At 41.1% G+C, this 20,334-nt stretch overlaps 1 protein-coding gene across 1 annotated transcript; it reads right to left on the bottom strand.

The window, feature by feature from the left end:
- Nucleotides 1–12: 12 nt before the first annotated feature.
- Nucleotides 13–20,055, bottom strand: LOC110488212 (synaptic vesicle glycoprotein 2A). The gene is made up of 13 exons (XM_021560329.2): nucleotides 19,714–20,055; nucleotides 13,468–14,242; nucleotides 12,149–12,329; nucleotides 10,471–10,622; nucleotides 10,188–10,321; nucleotides 8,400–8,489; nucleotides 6,359–6,466; nucleotides 6,008–6,096; nucleotides 5,581–5,745; nucleotides 5,261–5,394; nucleotides 4,923–5,126; nucleotides 4,550–4,709; nucleotides 13–4,392 (listed from the first exon to the last, which is right to left on the bottom strand). Exons 2-13 carry the CDS (start codon nucleotides 14,066–14,068, stop codon nucleotides 4,209–4,211), a joined length of 2,202 nt encoding a protein of 733 aa, XP_021416004.1. The 5' UTR covers nucleotides 14,069–14,242; nucleotides 19,714–20,055; the 3' UTR covers nucleotides 13–4,208.
- Between the last annotated feature and the right edge of the window lie 279 nt (nucleotides 20,056–20,334).

Here is a 20,334-nt window from a genome sequence, read left to right on the forward strand (position 1 = left end):
TTAAAAATAATATTACGAATAATCCTTTATTTATGCAGAAAAGTCACATTGAGATTCTCATTTTCATACGAGCCCAAGCAAGCAGCACACTTATAGTTAGTTACATATGAGACACAACACAACCTAAAAATAACAATGAATGAAAGTTAAAACAGTGCAAAGTGCATAAGAGAGCAGGTTTAAAAACATGTACAATCTGTGGTCAGCACATCCCTCCAATCTGGGATTTAAAATCATCAATCAGAATGAAATGATCCGAGTTGTAAACCCTTCTAGAAAACAATATGATGGGGCAGCACAGCTAAAAGCACTGTGTTGGGAACAATATATAAAATACAGTTCATTGATCTTAGACGGTCATTTCCATGACTCTGTTGGGTACGTTAAGCGCTTCGATATTTTGGCAGCGGAACCTAAAATGGCCTTCTAGACAAACATATAACATTGAGTCTGTGGCCTTACAGTTAAGGACGGCCATCCTGCTAACTGATAGAAGGTTCCAGTGATGTGAAAGAGGCTTTGTGTTTGTTACACATTTTAGAGCAGCATTCAGCATGGTTGATTCCTACGGCGACACACACACACACACGTACACAATTTCCTTATCACAAAACAGGGAAAGGACTTTGTTTTTATGTCCATAGTAGTTTATTATTTTCTTCATAGAACTGGATAGACAAATGGCCCACAAATTTGAATCCCATAGGTAACAATTCTCACATAAAATAAACACATCCAGCACCTGGTCAGCATCACTGTTAAATATTCTCAACATCCCATGGGAGTGATTACTGAAGAATTTATTCACGTTTTTTCTTAAATGTCATTTACAAAACAAAGACAACATACAATAGTGTTCCGTCATGTTGACAGTCTTGTCAAAGTGTTTTCCTTGATCTTTTTTTTGTTGTCCACATATTTTATACTCATACGTACAAACGTCTACAGTTTCTACACACAGTACAATGATAGCACGTTGATTTTTAAGTCACATTAAAAAACGGCAGTTTCATCTAAGTGGACATGAGCTTTAATTTACTGAGGGCGCCCTTTTGACGAGAACATGGTGGCCATTTTGAAATACTTACTTTTGGAAACCCATCTATTCTTGTGCCTGTTCATTAGGAAAGGGCGAAAGATATCCCTTTTATTGCTTTGATTTCTTTTCTCCTTGAACTTTAACCCCCACTGAAAGCAGAGAGAAGTACAACTATTTAACAGGATCACCAAAGACTTACCAACAACGGCATACTTAAAAAAAACATAGACAAAACTTGCACCAAGTCATCCCACTCTGACCAAAAGCGGTCGTAGAACTGATACTGTACATAAAGACCCAAAGTGTCACCATACGACAGCAATACAAAAGCAGCTCCTGCTTTGGACAAACAGACCAGGCATACGAACAGCCAGAGAGATCAGACACCACAAGCATGCTTAACATCCTGCTTATTGGGAAGGCTACTTTGACCAGCCTGCCACAGGGACCTTTGATCTTAGAGAGATATGAACAGAGAAAAGTTTAAAGGTTGATGGGTCTAAAACGAGAGTCCAGATTCTTATCCTGAATCTACGCGGAATCTAATGGGATAATGGCTGGGATTTTGACACTCCCCAAAACCACTCTGCAATTGGTAACACACGTCATTTGAATTTGCTTTGTACAAATGTCATGTGCTTTTCTCATGATTACCATGCAACCTGCCAGGCAATCACAGAGACAAAATACCGCTTTTCAGAGGAAAACATTTGTCTGGCGGAGGCCTAATCAGCAAAAGAGCGCCCAAGGTTGACAACTATAAAGAACATCACATTGATCTAGATATCTATTGCATTAGTCTTTTAGTTCATAGATATGTTAATAATGGCCCCTATTGACCTGTGCTCGTTCTTAGGGATGAAAACACCAGAACAACAGAAGTAGAAAAATATTTGGCACACACACTCACACATGCACGCACTCACACAAAGAGAGCACAACAGAGATCACAAATTCAATCTACACACATTGTTTTACACGTATCTTTCGCAAACTCACTCAAACACACTAGGTCTAGAACAAATGTGTCAGTTATGTGCACACACAAATAACAATAGATGTCACATACAGACATACGCAACACTAAAGAGATCCGATTTGAAGAAATCATTCCAGTACCACATCAGACACTGCTCTTGTACCAAGCACACAGCAACAGAGAAATCCCACAGGCCCAATCTGCCTGCAGTCAGATATCACACTCACACTACAGCTGAGCAATGGAGAGATCAGCTCTCTCACTGATTGTCACCACACTTGTGACACAAAGATTAAAAGGGATGGCGTGGACATGGTGACAAGTAAGCACATAATAATCAACAAAGGGCCAGATTCAACCAAGCCTGCCTTGCCAACGTACATGTCCTCCCTCTGAAGGGATTTTTTTTAGGGGGGGGGGGCAATAAATTGTACATTGTAAGTCGCTCTGTACATTGTACATTTGTACATTTCTTATCACAGGGAAAATAGTGTTTATATTACGGTTTGCATTTAATTGAGCCCTTCAAATGAATCTGGGAGTGACTAGTTGCTATAATCACATGAGCCGTATGACTGGAGGATAATGTTCTTCGTAACAGTGTATATGGATTCATTAATACTGCATTGCTTGGCGACTGAACAGGCCGACTTCGGTCCTCCTAGGTATAATGTTCTGTATGCCTTAATAGACAGCAGAGAGCGGGGCACATGCTGATGCAGAGAGCATAAGACCACTATGTGATAAGCAGGAAACATGAGTTGTAATCCTGGGCTCATTGATGTATTCGTTATTTTAAAGTAAACACATCCGAGATTTTCAAAATGAACGGATATCTCCACTGATGTGTTAAATAGGTTGTCATCGTATTTACTCGTCTTTGTCTGGCGTTGCAATATCTTTACAGGATCCTAATGATGCACTTTATCAATGTAGATCAATGTACATGAATGAGTGCCCCAGAGGTCTCATAGAACCCATTACAAAACCATACAGGATACATATGATGTAACTCTTTCTCCATCTCCCTCATACATACACACCATAAAATGATTTAGACATATGCAGTATTTCACTGCTTGAAGTAAATCTGATCTAGAACAACAAATACAGTAGTTGTTTAGTGTGCACGGGGATCCATAATAAATACAAATATAAAACTAAAAACGATCCCGTCAAATTGCCATCAATAAATAAACTCAAATATTGACCCCGTTATTGGTCATGTCATTATTTCAATACTTACAATATACCTTCAACACACATGTCGTCTGTTGTCTATATGATCAAATAACTAGTATCAATGTCAAGTGTGAACAAATAATATATATCATTCTTTTGAAGCAGGGAGCTTGGTGCATGTCACCTGGTAAGGGAAATATTGTTTGTAATATTCTCTTTCAGAGGAAGCCAATAAGAGATTTAAATGACAACGATCCTGCCCTTTCTTCCCCACAGATCCTAAAGGACAGAGGATATAAGATGCAAGCAATAGGCTGATCAACCAATGGGCTTCTATCATACGGCTTTCACTCATCAAGTCCATTCAGATTACAAAGGACAAGAAGCTTTGAAGTATGATTCACCACTATTATAATCAGCCAAAGCTGAAAAACATCAATTTAATATTCAAGTATTCATTTGAGCTCCGCTTTTTCAGCAGGAAGCTAAGTTACAGTGAAAGCTATTTTCAGGTGGAAATCTATTGGAGGGCATCTGTAACCTTATTTGAATGGCATGATGGTCAGCTTTGGATGCTAGGATGAATTGAGGGTGTATAGATGTTTGATCTCTTTTGTTGGGAAGAATCTATGATCAATTTATCCCCATTAAGCATTGTAGCTATCAAGCAGTATCTTTGCATCCTTTGGCAGTGGGTTATAAACTTGTATCTGTGTTGGCAGGATTTCATTCCGTCTAACCTGTAGGATCTCTTAGAAAGAAAACCCAATGTGCTATTTTATGCTGTGGTGAAGATGTCAGCTAGTCTGTGCAGGCTAAATGGGTTACATCAGCATTTTAAGTATGATGCTATCCTCATTTTTTCTCAGTAATCTGGGACCGTTGTGATAATGTTGATGACAGTCAGTTTTTTGGTGTTTAATGGGCTGAGATTGTATGGTTGGTCGGGCCCTGGTTGCAATGTGGCCACTGCAGCTACACTCTTCTGCCTTCTGGTGGTGAATTGTGCTACTGCAGCACCTGGCCCCGTGTTTCAGGCAGCTTTAGAGCCAGGAAACTGCCGGCTGCGAGTGCGCCCGCAGCGAACAAGATGGGCACAGCCTTGGTGATGCCTACGAAGGACTGGAAGATGCTTATGCCGAGGACAGCAGCCAGCTTGCAAAGGGCATTTAAGAAGCCAAATGCAGTTGTCCTAAAAAAGAGAAGATAATGGAAATTGGCAGAGTAACTTCTCAGAACTTAACATGAAAACTTAAATATGTTTTCAATAAAACTGCATAAAATACCCCTTTATTCACTGTGCAAGAAGGAGCTGTAACACTTAAAAAATGTGAGGTAGGTGCGCTTGCCTTTTATCCGAGGGGTACAGTTCCACAGTCAACACATCCAGGGCATTCCAGGAAGCTATGCTGATGCCGCCGAAGAGACATAAGAGGGCGATCATTCCCGACTCGGTACTGCCGAATGACAGGAAGAAACAGCTGACACAAGATATGACACTTGATCCCGCTGTGTAGGAAAAGAGATTGAGGGCGAAGAGAAAGAGAGAGAGAAAAAAATCAAAGATAAGGGCTCTTTCTGTAGTAGGCTAATCATGAAATACTGTGGTATAGTAAAGCCTGCATGGTTCATGTATCATCAGATGTATGATCTCACAAGAAGCACCTTTTCTTTGAATGTTGTATAAAGCATTAATAACACATTCATGAAGGCGTGACATACCCAACATCCTCAGACGTCCAATTTTGTCCATCAGCAGGGCTGACACAATGTTGCCGGGTAACACGGCCAATGTGCCCAGGAAACTGACAAAGTAGATCATGTAGGCGTTGTTGTCATCAGTGAAGTCCAACAGACAGCCTTCCTTGTTGTGTAGGAAGGTGCTGTTTACAAGTTTGCTGTTGATGATTCTGTTCTGGAACAAGTCTGACAAGAGAATTGAAAGCAAGAGAGGTGTCAAGAAAGGGCCACGGGTAGGATACTGCCCAGTTCAATGCTAGGCAATATTCTAAGCTCTACTCTATATCGTTTTATGCTTCTGGTTTTGGGAGAGACTTTACCTGTATTGTAAAAGAGAGTTGCGATAAAGGTGCAGTTTCTGAAGAAGCTTCTGCTAGAGGTGATGTCCTCGAAGTAGCACTCCTCAAACACTGAGTCCTCAAACACCATGGACTTCATCTTAAGGTTGATGAACCTTGCGGACAATGATAAAGTTAGAAAGACCTTGTATTTAACGGCCCAGCTGTGTTAGAGTCGACTACCAATTAGTGTCCATTGCATGGTTGTGAAATTAAGGCCAGCACAGTTAACCATTCCTGATTAGATACAGAAAGGCATATTGCAAATTCACAAAGTTCTGTGTAATATCATGAGGACTGACTTGTCGTTGAAGTACTGTCCTTGGCGGTGCACCTGGTTCTCCAAGGTGAAGTTAAAAGTGACATGCTCCACTCGCTCCTTGGTGAAGAACTTGGTGCGCGAGGCATATTCCTGCTTCTGGATGTACTTGATCATGTCAGGGAACCACACTGTCAGCCCATAGTAGCTGGGGGAGAAGTAAAATACAAAAGTGGTTCAACCAAATAAACATGATTACGTTACTTCATTTTTTCACTATGTTGAAATCAGTTGAGATAAGTATGAACCTCAATGGCCGGCCTGTTAAGATGGCAGGAGACATGATCTTTTAGAACCTTTTCAGATTTGATATGATAAAACATTTCTTGAGCTTTCTGATTGATCAGAAAATAACCGGTTTGTGCACAGGCCGCTGATAACAACTAAGGTCATGGTCCTGGTTCTGCTACCTGAACGACATGGTAAACCAGACAGCCATCATCATGAAGGTGGTCCTTCTGTACTCTGGATTGAAGATGGCCAAGAAGTTACTCCGCACCTATAGCAACCCACAGAAAAGTACTAAGATATGCACCTAGGTTTTTACAGCTGAGTCGGTTTAAAAACACAAAAACACACTATAAAACCCACTTAGCATAAATTGGGCTTTGGTCGTTTCGGATAAAACGCCTGCTGAGTGGCGTACATAATCTATGCAGTCTCAAACAGTAAATGAACATATACTGTGTGAAATATAAAATATATACACATAAAACCATCATTTTTTCATACCTGTATAGGATCTTAAACATGACGCTTACCTGGTGGAATAGGCTGGTCAGCTTCAATTTATAGCGTCGCAAAGTTGATATGTCTCCACCCATGTCCACCAGCTCATCCATCTGCTTTACAGTCTTGATGGTGGTGACCTGGGAAAACAATACCTTCCATTTTCAACTCATCTGTATGCAGTACATGTATACAGTGCCTTGCGAAAGTATTCGGCCCCCTTGAACTTTGCGACCTTTTGCCACATTTCAGGCTTCAAACATAAAGATATAAAACTGTATTTTTTTGTGAAGAATCAATAACAAGTGGGACACAATCATGAAGTGGAACGACATTTATTGGATATTTCAAACTTTTTTAACAAATCAAAAACTGAAAAATTGGGCGTGCAAAATTATTCAGCCCCCTTAAGTTAATACTTTGTAGCGCCACCTTTTGCTGCGATTACAGCTGTAAGTCGCTTGGGGTATGTCTCTATCAGTTTTGCACATCGAGAGACTGACATTTTTTCCCATTCCTCCTTGCAAAACAGCTCGAGCTCAGTGAGGTTGGATGGAGAGCATTTGTGAACAGCAGTTTTCAGTTCTTTCCACAGATTCTCGATTGGATTCAGGTCTGGACTTTGACTTGGCCATTCTAACACCTGGATATGTTTATTTTTTAACCATTCCATTGTAGATTTTGCTTTATGTTTTGGATCATTGTCTTGTTGGAAGACAAATCTCCGTCCCAGTCTCAGGTCTTTTGCAGACTCCATCAGGTTCTTCCAGAATGGTCCTGTATTTGGCTCCATCCATCTTCCCATCAATTTGAACCATCTTCCCTGTCCCTGATGAAGAAAGGCAGGCCCAAACCATGATGCTGCCACCACCATGTTTGACAGTGGGGATGGTGTGTTCAGCTGTGTTGCTTTTACGCCAAACATAACGTTTTGCATTGTTGCCAAAAAGTTCAATTTTGGTTTCATCTGACCAGAGCACCTTCTTCCACATGTTTGGTGTGTCTCCCAGGTGGCTTGTGGCAAACTTTAAACGACACTTTTTATGGATATCTTTAAGAAATGGCTTTCTTCTTGCCACTCTCCCATAAAGGCCAGATTTGTGCAATATACGACTGATTGTTGTCCTATGGACAGAGTCTCGCACCTCAGCTGTAGATCTCTGCAGTTCATCCAGAGTGATCATGGGCCTCTTGGCTGCATCTCTGATCAGTCTTCTCCTTGTATGAGCTGAAAGTTTAGAGGGACGGCCAGGTCTTGGTAGATTTGCAGTGGTCTGATACTCCTTCCACTTCAATATTATCGCTTGCACAGTGCTCCTTGGGATGTTTAAAGCTTGGGAAATATTTTTGTATCCAAATCCGGCTTTAAACTTCTTCACAACAGTATCTCGGACCTGCCTGGTGTGTTCCTTGTTCTTCATGATGCTCTCTGCGCTTTTAACGGACCTCTGAGACTATCACAGTGCAGGTGCATTTATACGGAGACTTGATTACACACAGGTGGATTGTATTTATCATCATTAGTCATTTAGGTCAACATTGGATCATTCAGAGATCCTCACTGAACTTCTGGAGAGAGTTTGCTGCACTGAAAGTAAAGGGGCTGAATAATTTTGCACGCCCAATTTTTCAGTTTTTGATTTGTTAAAAAAGTTTGAAATATCCAATAAATGTCGTTCCACTTCATGATTGTGTCCCACTTGTTGTTGATTCTTCACAAAAAAATACAGTTTTATATCTTTATGCTTGAAGCCTGAAATGTGGCAAAAGGTCGCAAAGTTCAAGGGGGCCGAATACTTTCGCAAGGCACTGTACATTAGGTCAGATTAGATTAGAACAACTCCATTTTCCTGTGAGGGAAATTCCCGTTTGGAGTGGTAAAAAAATTAACAAAAAAATAGCAGGTCTAGCATATGCAGTAAACAAATAATAGTCTCATCACATACTTCCAGCCTGGGGACGAGGTTACACAGAAATAAACAGCTAGGACAGGACAATACAACATCATAAACCCTTTCTGCAGAAGAACCTTTCAATTCAAAGACTTTACATATTTGTCTCAGACATACTCACAGAAAACACCTTCTCTGGGTGTCCCTTTGCTCTCATGTTGGTGTCGTGAACTTGTTTCAGAATCATCCAGCCTTCGTCGTGTTTGCCGTTCTGTTGGGAAATGATCGCATAGTTCATCAAAAACACTTACAGTTGAAACACATTACGAGTATTGTGAAACATCATGTCTGTGTGAAGTATCTAAGGGTTTACTGTAATGTGCCTGAATTTGGAATAAAACCTTATATTTTGGGTTATGCTAGTAAAGTAAGTAGTGCGAAGCTCAAAAATCAATGTGGACAGTGCATTCACAAAGTATTCAGACCTCTTGACCTTTCCACATTTTGTTACCTTATTCTAAAATGGATTCCATCGTTTTTTCCCCTCATCAATCTACAAATTGAAGCACCTTTGGCAGTGATTACAGCCTTGAGTCTTCTTGGGTATGATGCTACAAGCTTGGCACACCTGTATTTGGGGAGTTTCTCCCATTCTTCTCTGCAGATCCTTAAGCTTTGTCAGGTTGGATGGGGAGCATCGCTGCACAGTTATTTTCAGGTCTCTCCAGAGATGTTCGATTGGGCCCAAGTCCAGGCTCTGGCTGGGCCACTCAAGGACATTCAGACACTTGTCCCGAAGCCACTCCTTCACCCATCTCCACAGAGAAACTCTAGAGCTCCTCTGTTTATTCAAGCTCAAGTACTGCCATAGATTTTCAAGACGAAACTGTAACTAGATCACTCAGGATCATCATACTTATTCAACGTCATCTTGGTAAGCAACTCCAGTGTATATTTGGCCTTGTGTTTTAGGTTGTCCTGCTGAAAGGTGAATTTGTCTCACAGTGTCTGTAGGAAAGCAAACTGAAGTAGGTTTTTCTTCTAGGATTTTTCCTGTGCTTAGCTCTATTCAGTTTATTTTTATCCTAAATAACAAGCATTCCAATAACATGATGCAGCCACCACAATACTTGAAAATATGAAGAGTGGTACTTAGTGACGCGTTGTGTTGGATTTGCCCCAAACATAACACTTTGTGTTCAGGAAAGAAAGTTCATTTCTTTGCCACATTTTTTGCAGTTTTACTTTAATGTTTTGAAGAAAAAAAAATCTACACAGGCTTCCTTATTTTCACTCTTTCATTTAGGTTAGTATTGTGGAGTAGCTACAATGTTGTTGATCCATCCTCAGATCTCTCCTATCACAGCCATTAAACTCTGTAACTGTTTTAAAGTCACCATTGATTGGTCTCATGGTGAAATTCCTGAGCGGTTATCTAACTCTTTGGCAACTGAGTTAGGAAGGACACCTGTATCTTTGTAGTGACAGGGTGTATTGATACACCATCCAATGTGTAATTCATAACTTTACCATGGTCAAAGAGATATTAAACGTATGCTTTCCATGTAAATAAGGTATTTCTGTATTTTTTTTTTTTTAATACATTTGCAAAAATGTCTATAAACCTGTTTTTGTTTTGTCATTATGGGGTATTGTGTGTAGATTGATGAGGAACATTTTTTATTGAATCCATTTTAGAATAAGGCTGTAACGTAACAAAATGTGGAAACAGTCTGAATGAAGAAAAGGGGTCTGAATACCTTCCGAATGCACTGTAAATCTGAAGAATTGAAAATACTAAATTAACAATATCCCAGATTGTGCCTTTAAAGGTATGATCTGCCTATATTTACTGCGGTTCAATAGCCAACTCAGGTAATGATATCTTAGGCATCAAATTATTGAGGTCAGAATTGGACTTGGGTAAACTGCTTCTATATGGACTTGTGAGAAAGCAACCCTTGCTTACCTCTAAGAAGAAGCGAGGGCTTTCTGGCATGGTGGTGAGAGAAGCAATAGCTGCAACAGAGGGAAATGCACACACCAGGACGAACACACGCCAGCTGTGGAACTGGTACGCAGAGCCCATCTGGAAACTCCAGCCTGGGAGGAGAGGAAGCAGAGAGAGAGAAATGGGACGAAGCACAAACTGTATCCCTGCGTAATCACTAGATACAACTTTGTGATAAGGCACTTTGAGGGCTTTTGGGGCCATAGCCGTGATGATTGAATTCCCGCCATAGGCTACTCACCATAGTGTGGGATGATGGCCCATGCCATAGCTGAGGCATAGATGCCACCAATCATCCAGAACATGCAGAGCCAACTGAGGTGCTCCCCACGTTTCTCCTGGGCCAGAAACTCTGAGTAGTAGGAGAACACAATGGGGATGGAACCACCGATCCTGAAACGATTAGCATGGAGAAACAAACCACTGGAGGTTAAATGAAATCAAACTTGAAGATCATATTTGTTGGTAGGAGTGCTACAAAGCTTCCCGAGATGGTGCTATTGGGATGAAAGGTCATTCTTAGCATTAAAGCCAAGAAAATCTAACTCTCCTAATTATTAACAGTGCCTTCAGAAAGTATTCATACCCCTTGAATTATTCCACATTTTGTTGTGTTGCAGCCTGAATTCAAATATATATTTTTTTCTCAACCATCAACACACAGTAAGTACCCTATAATGACAAAGTGAAAACATGTTTTTAGACATTTTTGCAAATTTGGGGAAAATTAAATACAAAATATCTTAGAATCACCTTTGGCAGCGATTACAGCTCATAGTCTTTCTGGGTAAGTATCTAAGAGCTTTGCAAACCTTGATTGTAAAATATTTGCACATCACTCATTTTAAAATTCTTCAAGCTCTGTCAAGTTGGTTGTTGATCACTGCTAGACAGCCATTTTCAAGTCCTGCCATAGATTTCCAAGACGAAACTGTAACTAGATTACTCAGGAATATTCAATGTCATCTTGTTAAGCAACTCCACTGTATATTTGGTATTGTGTTTTAGGTTATTGATCTGCTGAAAGGTGAATTTGTCTCACAGTGTCTGTAGGAAAGCAAACTGAAGTAGGTTTTTCTTCTAGGATTTTTCCTGTGCTTAGCTCTATTCAGTTTATTTTTTATCCTAAATAACAAGCATTCCAATAACATGATGCAGCCACCACAATGCTTGAAAATATGAAGAGTGGTACTCAGTGATGTGTTGTGTTGGATTTGACCCAAACATAACGCTTTGTATTCAGGACAGAAAGTGAATTTCTTTGCCACATTTTTTGCAGTTTTACGTTAATGCCTTAATGCAAACAGGATGCATGTTTTGAAAAAAAAAAAATCTATACAGGCTTCCTTATTTTCAACTCTTTCATTTAGGTTAGTATTGAGGAGTAGCTACAATGTTGTTGATCCATCCTCAGTTTTCTCCTATCACAGCCATTAAACTCTGTAACTGTTTTAAAGTCACCATTGATTGGTCTCATGGTGAAATTCCTGAGCGGTTATCTAACTCTTTGGCAACTGAGTTAGGAAGGACACCTGTATCTTTGTAGTGACAGGGTGTGTTGATTACATCCAAAGTGTAAGTCATAACTTTACCATGCTCAAAGAGATATTCAATTTATATATCTACCAATAGGTGTCCTTCTTTGCGAGTCATTGGAAAACATCCCTGGTCTTTGTGGTTGAATCTATGCTGGAAATTCACTGCTCGACTGAGGGACCTTACAGATAATTGTATGTGTGGGGTACAGATATGAGGTAGTCATTTATAAATACTATTAAACCCTATTATTGCACACAGAAAAAAAAAAGTCAAGGGGTGTGAATATTTTCTGAAGGCACTGCAACAATATTAAAAAGCCCTTAAGCCCACCTGCATCTGTGTGTCACTCATTCACCATCCATCAGTTTTCAGAATCTTACCCAACACCAGAAAGTAGTCTGCATAAGAGAAAGGTGCTGTAGCCCTGAACAAAGGAGGAGAAGAAGGAGAAGACACTGTTGATGGAGAGACAGATGAGAAGGGACTGCCGTCGGCCGATCCGGTCAGCGAGCCCACCCCACACGAATGCCCCGACCATCATTCCCAGATAAACAATCAGACCTGCAGAGGACGGAGAGAGACAATGAGAGAGATTCATGTTTCAATCAGACCTGTGCATACAGCTGCTTTATTTGCTAACCTTGGGCACAACACGTGGGTCGTTTCAACCCAAAAAGCACAAGAGGATTTCAACACCCACCCATCTCAGATTGTTCTGAAATCGTTTATGTTGTTAGAAACAGATAAAATTAGCATTCCTGCAACATTATTTTGTTGAAATATCATTTGACCTCTTTGAAGTTATGCTAATTGATTGCACCCAAATTGCCATTGAAATGTATAGGATTCATATAATATTGAATAAATATAGTACCTAACTTTTTTCTAACAATGAGTTAGACATGAGGAATCAAAATAAACGGTCAAACGTTTATATTATATGAATCCTATATATTAAAATGGCCAATTTGGGTGCAATCAATTAACAAAATAACGATGCAAGAATGCTAATCTGATCGGTTTGGGTTCCAAGTTCTACGGTAAATCCCTCACATCTTGAGACTTTGTTATCACAACTCACATAAATGACTGTCTTGCAATGTACTACCCCAAAAAGATTTGCATTTGTGCTATCTGCCAATTGCATTGTGTAAACCTGCGGTCAGGTGTGTGTGGGCAGACACCGTCATACACTCACACACACACACCGTCATACACTCACAGACACACAAACAGGCAGATACACACACACACACACACACACACACACACACACACACACACACACACACACACACACACACACACACACACACACACACACACCACACACACACACACACAAAGCTCAAGGGCAGTGAAAGGGGGAGGTGTGGGATGGAGGAGGCTATTTATAGATGGTTTTCCCTTTTATGTGAGAATGAACTCTCTGTCAGCGGAAGAGGAAGGAACGTGTCAGGAGACAGACAGACGTGTCCGAGAGACAAGATCAAAGCAAGCTGCAGAGCATGCTTTACCGCAGAACGACAGGGTTTAATTGAATTTGCATTGGGACCGATAAATCCCCCCACATACTGTATGACACTCGATCAGAGAAATACAGTCTTCAACACGCTCCAAAAAAATGTAAGGGTTCACTTACCTAGCATGTAAATCAATCAAATCAGTTAAAAAGACACAGTTTAAGGGTCACACTTACCCAACATGCCCTTGCTTTCCTCTGACAGACACATATCTTTCTCGGCGCTGGGGAGCACAAAGCCCACTACGAAGATCTCCACACCGTCTGCCATGAGTGCCAGCCCCAGCACAAAGTAGAGAGTCCACTGGAACTTCCCATGGCCACACTCCTGCAGGATGGTCTCGTACTGCTGGGCTAGCTCTTCTTGGTCCTTCCGCCGTTCCCCCTCAAACTGTGCCATGTCCCTGAACTGCTGCCCATCTCCCCCTGCTAGGCCGTCAGCAGCCTTGCTCGAGTCAGCGCGGGGAATGCCCTGGTACTCGCCCTCGTAGATCTCGTCGTCTTCGTCGTGACCTTCTGTGGAGTCGCTGTGGCCACCTTCCTCGTCATTGGCTGCCTGGCTGTCGCCCCGGTAGTAACCACCGTCCTGCCCCCCAGGCACTACAGGGTAGTCATCGTCGTCGTTTTCCTCAAAGCGGGCGTAGGAGCGTTTGCTGTACTCGTCGGTCATCTTGTCCACACCACGGCCCACTTTCTTGGCCGCCTGGCGCTTGACCTCTTTGGCAATGTCTTTGGCGCCCTTTATAAAGGCTGTCTTGTTCTGATAGCCGTCCTCCATTATTGAAGTGTTGAGGAATCTCAAAGGCAGGGGTTTATCACCTGAAAAGTAGGTTGTGAACTCAGGAATCTCTGGGGAGTGTTTCTGTCAGGTAGCGTTCCAGTTTACCCTCAACAGGGTGGCGGAGAGTTGAGCTGAATTGGATCACAGGGCCCGCTTTGTGATGGACAGCTCCTATACAGAGGGAAAGCGCAAACACGTTGTCAGTCACATGGACCATACTTCAGAATCAGGGTTGGGGTCAATATAATTGTAAACAAATACCGTATAGTTTAAAACATGTTTGAAACCATAATTGTGATCGAATGGAGTCCTTGCATCCATAGCTCCATCCCTCAGCTCTTTATCAAAACAAGTGGTGGGTTGCAATTTGTTGTTTTGTGAATCCCAGATTGCCCCTTTAAGTACCATTCCATCTCTATAATGCTCAATAAATGAGTAAGCCTGTTACTGTTGCTAGGGGGAGAGTATTTCTAAGCAGTTGCCAAGCAGCATCTTATCTCAATTTGCACTCTCTGAACTGATTAGGAATGGCTTACTGTTCTCCTGTTGACATATTGTGTCTGGTGTCCATCTGATAACCACTCAACACCAGGGAAACTATAGCAGGGACATACTGAGAAGGGTAGCAGCAATTCCTCGTGGACTGTGGATTCATTGATAAGTCAAAAGCAATATTTTTTCAAACATATGGAAAGGACATTTTAAATAATATAAATTAAGAGTATGAATCCAAGTGTGTATTATTGCAATGCACAAACAATGTTGCTTTTGACTTATACTGCTATATTTAAAAATGGCCTCTCTCACATGTTAAGATGCAGAATCGACCATACTGGAAGTAAAAAGCCTGTCAAATGTGGATAACACTTAGTGAAGAGGTGACTCCGGGATGCTGGCATTCTGGGCCCATCTTAATCTTTTATTTTTATTGGCCAGTCTGAGATATGGCTTTTTCTTTGCAACTCTGCCTAGAATGCCAGCATTCCGGAGTCGCCTGTTCACTGTTTTCAGCTGTGCTAACATAATTTCAAAAGGCTTTTTTAATGATCAATTAGCCTTTTAAAATGATAAACTTGGATTAGCTAACACAACGTGCCATTGGAACACAGGAGGCCTCTGTACGCCTGTGGATATATTCCATTAAAAATCAGCAGTTTCCAGCTACAATAGTCATTTAAAACATTAACAATGTCTACACTGTATTTCTGATCAATTTGATGTTATTTTAATAGACAAAAATTGTGCTTTTCTTTCAAAAACAAACTTCTGAACAGTAGTGTATATATATTTTCATCAATCTACACACAATTCTCCATAATGACAAAGAGAAAATGTTTTTTTTTTATAAATGTTTGCAAATGTATTTGCAAATTAAAAAACATGAATACCTTATTTACATAAGTATTCAGACCCTTGCTATTAAACTCTAAATTGAGCTCAGGTGCATCCTGTTTCCATTGATCATCCTTGAGATGTTTCTACAACTTGATTGGAGTCCAACTGTGGTAAATTCAATTGGTCGGACATGATTTGGAAAGACACACACCTGTCTATATAAGGTCCCACAGTTGACAGTGCATGTCAGAGCCAAGCCATGAGGTCTAAGGAATTGTCTGTAGAGCTCAGAGACATGATTGTGCTGAGGCACAGATTTTCTATTTAACATTTTTTTAACTAGGAAAGTCAGTTAACAACAAATTCTTATTTACAATGACGGCCTACACCAGCCAACCCTGGACGACACTGAGCCAATTGTGCACCACCCTATGGGACTCTCAATCACGGCCGGTTGTGATACAGCCTGGATTCGTACCAGGGTGTCTGTAGTGACACCTCTACCACTGAGATGCAGTGCCTTAGACAGCTGCACCACTCGAGAGCAGATCTGGGGAAGGGCACCAAAACAATTCTACAGCATTGAAGATACCAAAGAACAAAGTGGCCGCCATTATTCTTAAATGGAAGAAGTTTGGAACCACCAAGACTCTTCCTAGAGCTGGCAGCCCAGCCAAACTGAGCAATCTGGGGAGAAGAACCTTGGTCAGGGAGTTGACCAAGAACCCGATGGTCACTCTGACATAGTTCCAGAATTCCTCTGTGGAGATGGGAGAACCTTCCAGAAGGACAACCATCTCTGCAGCACTCCACCAATTAGGCCTTTATGGTAGAGTGGCCAGACAAAAGCCCCTCCTCAGTAAAAGGCACATGACAGCCCGCTTGGAGTTTGCCAAAAGGCACCTAAAGGACTCAGAACATGAGAAACAAGATTCTCTGGTCTGATGAAACCAAGATTGAACTCTTTGGCCTGAATGCCAAGTGTCACGTCTGGAGGAAACCTGGCACCATCCCTTCGGTGAAGCATGGTGGTGGCAGAATCATGCTGTGGGGATGTTATTCAGCGGTAGGGACTGGGAGACTAGTCAGGATCGAGGGAAAGATGAACGGATTAAAGTACAGAGAAATCCTTGATGAAAACCTGCTGCAGGGAGCTCAGGACCTCAGACTGGGGCGAAGGTTCACCTTCCAACAGGACAACATCCCCAAGCCCATAGCCAAGGCAACACAGAAGCAGCATTGCGAACGAGTCTCTGAATGTCCTTGAGTGGGCCAGCCAGAGCTCGGACTTGAATCCAACCGAACATCTCTGGAGAGAACTGAAAATAGCTGTGCAGCAACGCTCCCCATCCAACCTGACAGAGCTTGAGAAAAATGGGAGAAACTCCCCAAATACAGGTGTGCCGAGCTTGTAGCGTCATACCCAAGAAGACTCAAGGCTGTAATCGCTGCCAAAGGTGCTTCAACAAAGTACTGAGTAAAGGTTCTGAATACAGGGTCTGAATACTTATGTAAATGTAATATTTCAGTTGTGTATTTTTAATACATTTGTAAACATGTCTAAAAACCTGTTTTTATGGGGTATTGTGTGTAGATTGATGAGGGAAAAAAACAATTGAATCCATTTTAGAATATGGCTGTAACGTAACAAAATGTGGAAAAAATCAAGGGGTCTGAATACTTTGCGAATGCACTGTATATACGCTGAGATACAGTTTCCTGTTCCCCAAAGTCAGATTTAAAATAGTGGCCACCATTAGAGAAGGTGGGAATATTTTGATACAATCAGCATCACCGATAACAATATTATTTGGGAGCCTTTTATCTACAGTATGTCTGCCTATCACAGCGGTAAACGTGCAATGGTCTCTTTCTCAAAATGTGAAACAAATAAATATAGCATTTATTAGTATAGCATTGGATTTTGTAAGACAATGATGAACAGATGTGTTGATACAAGAATTTAAATTTGTTACAGAATCAAATGGGTTGGTCAAATTGTAACTGAGCTTCAAATGCAATGTTTTGAACTGGCTGCCCAGGGGGATGGGCTGTATGTCCTTGCCATTTTATCTTTCTGCTTTTTACAATTCATTATTATCTCAATCTATGGACGTGGCCACATTTTCCTTGACAACAAAATACCAAAAGCCCATTGTACAAGGCTGAAACCCAGTATTTGTATTTTGTATGTATTTTGTTGAAACAGCTGTCCACTTCATCTTTGACAAGGACTGGAGATAAACTCTAATGCTCTTCTATACCTATAATGCCATTTTGGGGTGTTTAAAGCGGTGCCTGCTTTAAATGGTTAATGAGGATTATTAATCCTCTCATGTCATGTGTTGGGATTATACGAAGGGAAAACAATAGTACAGGAGTGAGAGGATTAACTTTTTGCATCAAGACTGTGTTCAGAGAATCAGATTGATTTCAAAGCTTTGGGAGGTTCAAGACTGTGAGCAGATGGGAGGGGAGAGAAACATCTAGAGAGTGATAGTGAGAGGGCGGAAGAAAGCAAAGGAAGTGAGACAGGACATGATACAATGCACAGACAGAATGGAAGAGATACATTGAGAAAAGGGGAGATAGAACTTGAGAGAGAGAGGAGAGAGAGTGAGCGGGAGAGCCTTCTTCAGGGAATTCCTTCCTGACAACAGGGTGGCAGACAACATGATTAAAGAGCCACTGGGTGACCCATTAGCCTAAGAGGTGCCTGCCAAAAGCAGCAAGAGTGAGGATGAAACTGGGTACAGCAATGACAACACATCCATCTATTTAGAAAAAAACTGTCAGATATACTATATTTTAGTCAGTAACGTCCACACGATTGCACATGTGGGGTCAGAGATGGGGACAAGACTCACTTTAACACATATTGGTCCTAAAATGCAAACCCCGCTTTCCTGGCGTCCCAGTACTTTACCATCCCACTTCTCACATGAAGGTGACAAATTCAAGGGGGTAGTCCGACCATGACCTGAACCAGAGGCCCTGTGACTGTCAGTCCCAACAGTCCAACGTCCCCTTGACAAGTTCATTGGGTGGCCTGGGTAAACGATTGAAAGGAATGCGAGTCTTATTTAGTTATTTCTTGCTTTTCTAAAGTCTACCAACCTTGCCACCAGGCATACCAGCTAAAATAGATAGACAAGCTAGCTACTCCAACTTGATATATAGCCTGCAATGGCTTCTTGGTTGCTAGTTATGAGAGATTGGGAACCTATCTGGGCTAGCTAAAGCCAACTTCATAAAATTGCTGTGGCTTGTAGTATTACAGAGAGAAAAAAAAATATTTTTACAAACTTGTGGGGGACATGTGCCACTGGGCATGACGCCTCTGCATGCCAAAAAATCTAAATCTACAGGCACTAAATATGCTAATTATGTTGTGCAGGCATTATTATTTTAATGGTCAATGAAACATGTATTTGTTAAGAGAAATAGTAAACCCGTTGAACATTAGCAACAAATGGCGCCATCTGAGACAAGGTCGTCATATGGAGGCAAAGCATGCAAGCATTGGCTTGCCAAAAGTGGCGAGGCTTTAATTAGACCTCAATATGATGGTCCATCTGAGATCTTTGCAAGGTCATACATGTACGTTTATTATGTCAGAAATTGTCTGCCAATAACTTGCATTACGGACGGTTGGCATTCAGTCGACATGAAATCCCCCCTTTACCATCCCCCTCACCAACACAATCACGATGAATCGCCTTCGTGAAGGACAATTGCAAAATTATAACACATTTGTCAAAACACAAGGCAATACGACTGCGAAAATTAAGATAGTATGCTAGTAATATAATATATTTAGGGGTAGCCAATAATTCAATATTTAACTCAGTACAACAAAAGCAGCGCGTCTTTTACAACTGACTTAAAGCAATTAGCAGAATTGTTGATCTAAATTCAATATTCAACATATTATTTTCGGAAAAATCTATATTTTTTAAACCGAACGCAGTTCCAATCGTATTATTTGAAGAGATATGGCATTGTCGTGACTGCATTTTTTACGCAGGGCTGCGGGATGATGTGGATATAATGTTAGACAGGATACTGTCATGTTAAATAGGCAATAAGAAATATCCACAATTTGAGTCTGAATCGACGCATAAATAGATAGGCTGCATTTCAATAAAACGCAAGATGATTTTCACACCCTAAATCGTGGCCCGTGCGCAAGATCTTTTGGGATGCACGCACATCCAGATAACAACGGGGTAACGTTAGGCTTATGTAGGCTAATTATAACTAATTTGTTGAGTTTCATTTTAGTAAAGGTAACAGCATCATCTCACCGTAATTATGATTTGATTTTCACTATATCCCCAGCTTGAATTGTGTCCACAGGATGACTGTACGTTTGATGCTGCTGCTGCTGGTCAAACGTGGATAGGCTCCCCGTAACCCAACTGACTGAAGAGGAAGCGTGAAGCGAGAAACAAGAAGTACCACCTCAGTGGGTACCAAACGTAGCATCGTGGATCCCCTCCCCCCAATCGAAAATGTTTGGTCCTCGGCATAAATAGACCATTCACTCACCTTGCCACGGTCTATCTTATTGGTGCTATAGTGGTTCTCAAGTGAATCATTTATCTTAACCCGTATTTCAAACAATTTGAAAGTATTAACATCCATTTAGTTTAGATGTTGCCTACCACACCCTCTCATCATCCCACACACTATTCGAATCATGTGTAGCCTACATGTGAAAGAAAGCAACCATGACGTGTAGCCTATTTATATTCATAACATGATGGTATGTTTGTTTCAATACGAACTAATGTATGCTAGGCTTTGGCTGTATTAGGTCTACACACTCTAAATTAAAATGATATTTACCGCGCATGCAAACATGTATAGTATATACTAGGAATTGCCTCCCTTTCAGTGATAGCCTACACTTAAGTTACCAATAT

This window comes from Oncorhynchus mykiss, chromosome 32 (genome assembly GCF_013265735.2).
Source record: "Oncorhynchus mykiss isolate Arlee chromosome 32, USDA_OmykA_1.1, whole genome shotgun sequence".
Lineage (NCBI taxonomy): Eukaryota > Metazoa > Chordata > Actinopteri > Salmoniformes > Salmonidae > Oncorhynchus > Oncorhynchus mykiss.

Excerpts from the sequence above, each read along its gene's own strand:
- LOC110488212 (XM_021560329.2), bottom strand. The coding sequence starts at position 14,068 with ATGGAGGACGGCTATCAGAACAAGACAGCCTTTATAAAGGGCGCCAAA. Across the intron at positions 5,746-6,007 it reads TGGTTTACCATGTCGTTCAG|CTACTATGGGCTGACAGTGT; the intron begins GTAGCAGAACCA and ends CTTCTCCCCCAG. Across the intron at positions 5,395-5,580 it reads GGACAGTACTTCAACGACAA|GTTCATCAACCTTAAGATGA; the intron begins GTCAGTCCTCAT and ends ATTGTCCGCAAG.